At 40.9% G+C, this 9,207-nt stretch overlaps 1 protein-coding gene across 3 annotated transcripts in view; it reads right to left on the minus strand.

Moving 5' to 3' along the window:
• Positions 1 to 8,236, minus strand: part of fcho2 (FCH and mu domain containing endocytic adaptor 2) — a 47,750-nt gene extending 39,514 nt beyond the window's left edge. For all 3 annotated transcript variants that reach the window (XM_085793032.1, XM_085793031.1, XM_085793033.1), the window contains exon 1: positions 8,101 to 8,236. In XM_085793032.1, coding sequence (XP_085649158.1) covers positions 8,101 to 8,133 — 33 coding nt within the window. In that variant the 5' untranslated portion in view covers positions 8,134 to 8,236. The remainder of the gene's footprint in view (positions 1 to 8,100) is intronic.
• Positions 8,237 to 9,207: the final 971 nt, after the last annotated feature.

Below are 9,207 nucleotides of genomic sequence, written 5' to 3' on the forward strand. Positions count from 1 at the left end.
ATTCACCAAACAAACAAACAGCAAATATACTGGTTGCACATAGATGAAAATGTTAGGGGCAGTCTCCATTTCTAGCCCTGCTATACGCTCTACTATACTTGTCACTTTTGAGAAGAGGAGAAGAATCACTTCACTTCCTCCATTAGGCCGTTGTGTCAGCGGAGAGGAAACACACAAATCATGACTCCTTAAAAAAAAGACAAGATTATTTGAGAGAACAGATTTACACAGCCTCCGTCCTTCAGAATATAATGACAGCCAGAGAATTAATGTTTTTTTTGATTGATTGCCATATCATAATTGTTGCTAATAATTATCTAGAGGAATGAAGCGTCAGTGCTTATTAAAGTCTCAAATAGGGACGACAAGGAAACTCAAACTTCACTTGAAAGTAGATAGTTTAACGCCTCCGCTGCACGACTGGTGTTCATCCTCATTCTTGTGACAGATATTTCCTGATTCCTGGAGCAAGTCACTGTCAGCAGTTTGGCACAACAGGCTACTACATGGGTTTTTAAGCCTTGTTTTTTTCCACACTGACAAACATGAAAGGTCACGACGTTTGTGTCACAATGAAAAACTCAGAGCCAGCTCCAAATAGGACTGTATTTACAGAGCAAATAGACTTTAAAAGAAAAAAGCATCTTTCTTTGCCCCCAGGGAGGGAGCAGACCACTCAGATGTGTTTCCTGCCAAAACAACTGTTAAACACCTACTGTATGCATGAGACGTCAACAACAGGACGGTGACTTTAAACAAGACGTGTAAACCTGCATTATCATGCAACTACGAATAACAAAAAGTGAGGGGAAACATTGACAATTGGCCAATCAATCCACAAAACAGGGAAGTGACGAAAGTGAGCACACACACACACACACACACACACGGCTCCAAACAGAGCAGAACAGCAACAGGAAGAAAGTCCATTCTGCGCAACGTCCATGTTCATGAGGAATGTGTTATCAATGAATACAAAGAAAAATAAAAACAAACACGGGAAACAGCTCAGGGCGTTTTGGACTTTTCACCATGGTTACAATACTGGAATTGATTCTTTCAACCAAAAACACAAGAAAAGAAATCCCACAAAGCAGAAGCCAAGATTGTAAAGACGTCATTTTAACCAGACCTGATGAAAAATGATGTACGAGTTGACTGCAAAATCTTTAATTCTTCTACTTATTAGCTAAACTGGGGCTGTATAACCAAAACCAAACACATGTAGATGAACTGCAGCAGCAGGAGAAGAAGCGATACCAGAGTTTCTCAACATCCTCGTCTGGAGACTCATTGATAAAAAGTGTTTAATATTCCAACCACACGTTGTGAAATTCAGAAGTCCTCATTATGCTTGGATTTTTTTTTTTTTAAGATGGAGAGGTTTCGAACCGTCTGCCCCACCCCAGAGGGGGACGACAACAACATCCTGAGAGGTTAGCGCACGTGTCAATCAAACGGTTTCGAGCAATAGCACAGTGTGCGGCTGAGACGGCTGGAGTTCATCACAAAACAAGGAGGAGAGAGCGAAGAGCGCGTCCAGACGGTGCCAATATCATCACTCATAGAGACGCTACAAAACATAAAACTTACATAATGGCTGCGACACATTTCAGAGGACTCAGCATGTGTGTGTGTGTGTGTGTTTGAGTGTGTGATTTGGGCTGAAAAGAAGCAGAAAGAAATGTAGGTAACAGCTCAGCAACCAGACATCTGACGTCATGGTTGAACGTGCACCAAAGCTCATGCTGTGAAGAAGAAGAAGAGTGGTCTCACTCATAAGTAACTAGACGGAAAAAAAAAGAAAGCAGGAACCTCGGTTACTATTAAAACGGAGAGTTTTAATCCACATCAATAAACCACAGCTTCAGGTTATACAGTAATTATTCAGACTCAAACTAAACCGGCCGGTGCTTTTCCTAGAAGAAAAAAAACACAATTCACAGAGAACTGAAGGTTCAAGGACCTCTTCACTGAAGTTATACAACAGCTACACAACAAGTGACAAAGCTTTGACTCTTGACTCTGCCACCTGTTTCCTGAGGACAAGTTTTACCCTCTTACTTTTAATAATTCCTGTTCTCCTTCTTGAGCAGCATTAACATACACGTCACAGTTTGGTAAATGAGTCTATCTCTTGTTGTCTGATACAAAAATAACATTTAGAAAATCACATAACTACTCCAAGTTAATATATGCCATGTATGTCAAATGTCTGTCCGATTTTTTCTGTGGTTTGTTCATTATTAGGGAGCCTAAATGTATGTTTATATGTGAATGTATGTGTATATGTGAATGTTTATGTGTATGTTATGGGTATGTCGGACCCCAGGAAGAATAGCCGATGCTGCTGCAGGTGCTAATGGGGATCCTAATAAAGAAAAGAAAAGAAACTTTTGAGTAATCAGTCAATACTTTTCATTCATTTTTCAAGCCTTATTTTTTTTAAAACGAGTAGGAATTGAAGCTTCTTAGATGATGATAAACCGGATCAACTTTAGGTTTACACAAGAAAATGATCAACAGCTTCATGTCATCGTATAAAAAGCACATAGCTCCTTCATGAGGCCACAGTTTCCTATGTCAATAAGACACTTCAATAACCTGAGAACGATACACAGGCTGTGGGATAATTAAACAGCTCAGAGCCGTCACAGCAAAACATACCACACACACGCTGCTTCCAAAATATATGTTTTGTTTTCACACACACACAACAAGAGCAATAACGACATCAATGTAATTACACAGTGAAATAAACGCTAAAAAGAAAACTGTTACATTGACACGCATAATCGCAGATACCACCTTAAAGGACAGATAAACAAAAACCACAGCGCTGCAGTTTATCATGTAACATCTGCCATGCAGAGGAGGACAGGAATTTACTCTCTTTCTGTTCGAGCACAATACCAGTTTCAATATCCTGTGTGTGGGGAATCGAGTGTTTATGGCCTGACAGGCAGTAATGCAACCCATGACATGGAAAGGAAAGTCCTGGTTAACGGCTTCTAGCAACAAAAGGATAAATAAGATGAAGCCTGAGAGTCATTTAAAACTTCTACATGAGCCAAAACTACTTTGTAAAAAAACCTTATCTCATCTCACGAAGGTTATAATGTTCTGTTTTTGTTGAAACTGTTTCAAAAAGGTGTTGATTCACCTTTAAAGGGATAGTTCAACATTTTGACAAAAATTTGCCCATTGCTATAATCCCTATTGTTTTAGGAGTAGGTTCATTACCTTTAATTGTCGGTGCAAGCTATTTTCATAACGACGGAGCAGAGCCACGAGCTGCTCAGAGCTATGTTACGGAGGCTAATGGGATTTCTTGGTTTCCCTCATCAAACTCATCAAATACACAATCCAACAACTCCAAAACGCTCTGGTGGACAAGTTGTGACCTGCACATTCACCACGCTATGAGATAATAACAGAACTTTACGAGACAGAGTTGTTTTAGAGGCAGCTCTGAGTAGCTTGCAGCTCTGCTCTGCCGTTCTAAAAATAGCTTGCACTGACAATTAAAGGTAATGAACCTACTCCTAACACTATAGGGATTATAGCAATGGGCCAATTTGCCAAAATGTTGAACTATCCCTTTAAGAGTCATTTTCAAAGATGTAGTTTGTGACTGTGTGAAACTGTATTACATTATACGGAAAGGTGCTTCTGTTATTTAGACTGCGAAGTGTTCAGCATCTATGTGAGGTTAAAACATACCAGTAAACAACCCTGATTTCCATGTAGGAGTGTCACAATACACTGCTTTTAATGATAACTGTGATTATAATACACATAATACACGGTATTGTGCTCACGATACACATGTGATAATACTGTGATGGCAGATGTGTTGTGTAATTGTTCCTTTTGTACAGTTATGTTTACAGACTCTCTTTGAGGCTAATTCATTCATCCAAAAGAGACGAAAGACATATGACAGACAACTAAACCCAATTTTGAGTGACACACCAATATGTTTTCCTTTTCCTTACTGCAAATATAAGAAATAGGAAATTAAGTCAAATAGCATTCACTTAATACGACCTGTGAGTGTTCAGAAAAACTTAAATAATTACAGATGTTTCATACCACAGTATACATTATGTTAAACTCATCGGTATTCAGGCAGATGCAACAAAACCTACACTGTCCTGGCCTCTTTTTAAGTCCCTTCTGTCGACTACATAGTATGAATTCCTCATATCATGGTGCAAAATGTATCATGTGGTTGTTATAAGTGTGTGTCAGTAAGTTAAAAGTTTTGGATCCACCGGTAACAAAGTGAACCAAGAAAAGATATTAAACAGGATCAAGAGTGTGCCAGCCCAGCTAACGCGACTCTTCCACTTCTGACCAAATGTTCAGGTGAGAGCAGTGGAGAGACGTACGAGTGAGTGAACACTTCCTCTGAGGAATTTGGGTAAAGTTAAACAAGAGTGTCTCTCTTGTAAACGGTGGCCTGGTGCAGCCTGCAGACCCCCTGAGCTCTGGGAGCCGGTAGACAGCGGGATGACATCAGAGTGTCTGCCCTGGGTCATGTGACCAACCGAGGTCTGGGAGCGGTGCACTGAGCTGTCGCAACTCATCAGTCCAACAGCAAGCAGCACACACACATACACACACACACACACAGGCTGGGCTTTGTTTGTGCTATCAACACAAATGCACCAGAGCTTCACCATTACTACGTTACAGTGATATGATAATCCTACAACAGGTTAGTGTATCACAGCTATCCACCTCTATATTATATAGTATATTATAGGGTAGATACATTGTAGTTTCTCTATGTGTATGTAAGATAGGACTAAATAAGTGTTACACTTCCTCCTACTCTTTTTTTTTTAGGATTCTTTGTTATTAGGAATGATGTTGTCTGTGAGCTTGTCTGTTCATTTATTTGGTTTTCAAATCATGTTGTCTTTTGTCATCATGTCACATTTTTTAAAGAGACCACGAGGAGTTAGTATTTGGTTATAAAAGAGTCTCATATTAATGTGGACGAATCTACGTTATCCACTTGTTAATGGGTCCATATTCGATAAGTATATTGTCTTGTCTTTATAGTTGTTTTGGTATTATTATTTAGTGGTCGACTCGCCCAGCATTTCCTAGTTTCGGTTTCTCGGACGCTGCCTGGCGGGTGATTGGAATAACGCAGCTGGATCATTAGTTGGCATCGTTTATGGTCGGTACTACGACGGTATCTGACCGTCTTCGAACCTTTGAGCATTTGACATTGTTGGCAAATGCTTTCGCTTTCGTCCATCTTGCACTGGTCCAAGATTTTCACTGTGCACGCGGAGGCTCATGGGAAATGTAGTGTGAAAACACTTCCGCTTTCTGAAAGTCCTCATAGTCCCTTTAATTTTTTTTTTTTTCATACAAGCTCAAAATAAATTATGAAATGAAAAATTAAATGAACATGGAGGAGCTGGTGGAAAAAGCAAAATGACAACAAGCCCAACGACGTGAGACAGGATTTTTGTTTCAAGCAAAAACCTTAAGTCAATGTTGACCAAAATCTTTTCACCCCTCTGGGAACGACTACACTGGTTCTCAAGGCTCAAGCTCAGCAAGACCTTCTTCCTCTGAGGACAAAGATGGTAGCTGCTCTGTTTGTGTATCTGAGGCTCAGTTGATGAAAGGGGGGCGACCGACTGAGAGGAAGTGCGTCATCATCATAGAAAACTGACCATCTCTTGATATAACCTAAGTCTTTGCTATGTTATTTTATTGCAACACTCGACCATAAGGTTTGCACAATGAGAACCTATTAGACCACACACACACACGCATACAAGATACAGACACCAGGGAGAAGACGGCTATCCTGGGGCTGTTGGCTCTATCAACACTGTTTGCTTATCACACTACCATCTTATTTTCCCATGACAGGCTGGAGGCGAGCAGACTCCCACATTAAACATAAGCTTATCACAGATATAGGCCTGAAACTAGAGCATTATTAGTGTCTGGCTCTACTACCTGCTGCCATGGAAATCCACCGACTGAGGCATTTCAGTCCAAGTGAGGACACTGACACATGGTGCACTTGTGCTACGAAAGCTTTTCATCCATAGCGAGCTAAAGCTACTCATGCACATTTAACACACAGAGAAAAAGGGAAATGAGACGTGCAAGTAAAAAACTAGCGAGCGGAAATGTTGCAGCCAGTGGCCGATCAAGTGCTGCAAGTTAGACAGAAAAACAACATGCTTGTTGTACCCTGTGTCTGGCTGCTAAATCCAAAATAACTTGTTTATTCAGCTGAGGGGAGAAATTGTCTACATGTGAGATTCGAGCCAAGATTGCATACACGGAAAAGAAATGTCTGTTAAATGATTACACAGCAAAAAGAGGACAGGGTGAAGAGGTGTGTCCTCCTTTCTGTGTGCTGTGTAAAAGTAAAACTGAAAACTGACGGCCTAATGTGTGCGTGTCTTTGTTTATGTATGTGTGTGTCTACTTGTGGTGATGATTTGTAGTCAAGTCAAAGGGAAATGGATGCATCTCTTAATGCCAAGTGTGTCGTCTGTGTGTGTGTGCGTGCGCCCTGCATGTTAAACACACAGCTGATCTTTGCCATCACTGGTTTCTCTTGTGGGCCACTGCAGGGCACAAAGGGCAGATTGAAGAACCAACCCCGTCTCAGCTCTCCTCTTTTCCATTTAGCTAATGATGAAGTCTCCCTTAGAAAAAAAAAAGACTTAAGAAATTGACAGCACTGTAACTTTATAATTACTTCAAATGCATCGCTTAATGTAGTTTCCATTCAGTAACTAAGTTATTTATCAGCTTTGAAAGCAGGAAAGCTGTGGCTAAAAAAAAACAAACTCAAGCTCTATTTTCCCACGTTGGTTGAAGACAGAGATACTTTATGAATGGAGGTTATTTCAAGCTGAGGAACTACATAAAATGCTCTATGTAAAAGATAATATGTGTTTTTGACATCATGAAATATAATCTAAACACCACATACGTGCACATAACTTTTACAGAACAACCAAGCAAAGCAATAACACATTTATAAGCATACATGGCATATTCAGTCACCTATAGTTTACCTCTTGCTGTCATCCAAACCCCTTTGATGTCAAGGTGTAAAACCTCAAACAAAGAGACTGCAGCTCACACGTTAGTTCAGGTATGACTCAGTAGGACTAAAAATATACAAAACATAACCCACACTTTCTGCAGTGGTTACAGTGCATGCAGGACGTGACCTTAGGTTAGCTCTCATGAAGTTATGGGCAGAGTCGTTCTCACCATTGATAACACTGTTTTTATAGCTTTAGTGTTTTGGAAATGACAATAAAAACGGCAGGTGAAAGGCAGAGGAGGCTGTAAAGGAAATACTGCGGTTGTTAATATTTCGTTTTTTACTTCCCAACCTGCCATAACAGAGCCACGTCAAATAATTACCGGGACAGAAATGACCTTTAGGGGCGTAAAATAGACAACAACTGCACACATAAGTAATAGTAAAACAACCGCATTCACTATATTAACATAATGAGCTACGTGTCCGACACAGTGCGAGTGGTGAAACCGTGTTTTTCTTTTTAAAGCTGAGGTCTCTCCAACTCACTAAACATCTGGCCTCTCACTGAAACTTTGTTACGGAAGAAAAATGACGCGTGCGGCCCAACGGGGCTGTGAGTGACAGGCGAGGCGTCCAATGAGATTCAGGCAACTGACCATCAACATTCCAAGCCAGCCCGAGCTGGCCAATGAGCGACAGCCGGGGGTGGAATCTTGGAGGTTACACGTTCGGTGGGTTCACACAGACAAGAGGCCCAAAATCCCGGGGTGGGCAAAATAATAATCGCCGAAGAAAATGAACGATGGCCCGGGGGCCGGAGAGCGGCTGACCGCCCGGTGCCCAGAGTCTAGCAGCACCGGGACCGGACAGCGGCCACTTTCACAAGAGCCGGCACCGAAAACATTAGGCGACTTCCTCATGCAACTATTCCTAGCATGACATGGACATGATAGGGAGGGAACAACACCGTAAGAGAATAATAATAATAATAATAATAAGGAATAGCACCGGTGTAAACACGGCGAATAGAGAGAAGACACACCACCTACCCAGAAATTCTCTAGGAAGTAGGGCGTTATCATCTTGTTTTTATTCCTCTTCGCCGCAACTCGCAAATCCGTTGTAATGCAACTTTCAAAGCGTAAATCATCCGCCGTCCTCCCCCCCCTTGTTTCTGTTGTATCTGCCTTTCCTCCCCGTTTTCCTCCCCTTTCTTCTTCCCTCCCCACCTTTAAACTCCACCTCCAGTCTATGGCTTTTACTGGCTTGCTGCTGCGTCTCTCTCTCTCCCCCCTACGGTTGGTTTCTTCCCGTGGTAGAGAGGGAGGCAGACTGGACGAAACAGCGCTACCAATGGCGGTTAAAAGACATCGGTCAAAACAACGGTTGTATTGGGGGGAGAAAAAAAATGGTGCTTTCAGGTGCTCCACGTTAACTCCAGCACTCATTCAGACTGAAGGTGTGGTAACAGGAATATCGATCAGGATAAACTGAATTAACCTTTTGAAAACAAAACAAAACAATTGTGAAAAGTTAATGTTTAAAAATATTGTTAAAAAAAAAACACAAATACAACAATGTACATAATATCCTCGATATATATGACATACTAATGTGGATTTACGATGAATTCCAGCCGGGTTGTTGATTAATTTTGTGCAAACTGCTTCCTAATCTTTATTTATTTATTCATTCATTCATAAATGCAGGCCCATACGCGATTTTGTATGTTTTTTTTGGTCCTTGTTGATCATAATAATTTCGTGATCCCAATGAGTTGTAAATTTCCGACAGAGCTTGTGTATTTAAAGGCAACGCAGATTCCACAAATAGTGTTAAAAGAAGGAAGTCAAACATGAATGCATAGTAATCATGCAGGTGTAAATATTATTGCATGTCTGGCTGCCCCCTCCCATGCAGCGTTTTGTGTTATATTTGGACACAGGCTCCATGTAAGAAAGAGAAATCACTAAGTGTGGGTGTAAAAGTTAATTTTATTAGGTCTGCAAATTGTCCTGTTGCTACTACAAGCATTAAGACATATTAAAATCATAATCACACATTGCACCCACAAACGCAACACTAAAATCTAAGTTTTGAAGAATATAGACTCTTCGAGAGTCCTGGGCCTTGCTGATAAAAGATAGCATCAGCTA

Source organism: Trachurus japonicus, chromosome 12 (assembly GCF_045865225.1).
Source record: "Trachurus japonicus isolate A0001 chromosome 12, Traja_1.0".
NCBI lineage: Eukaryota > Metazoa > Chordata > Actinopteri > Carangiformes > Carangidae > Trachurus > Trachurus japonicus.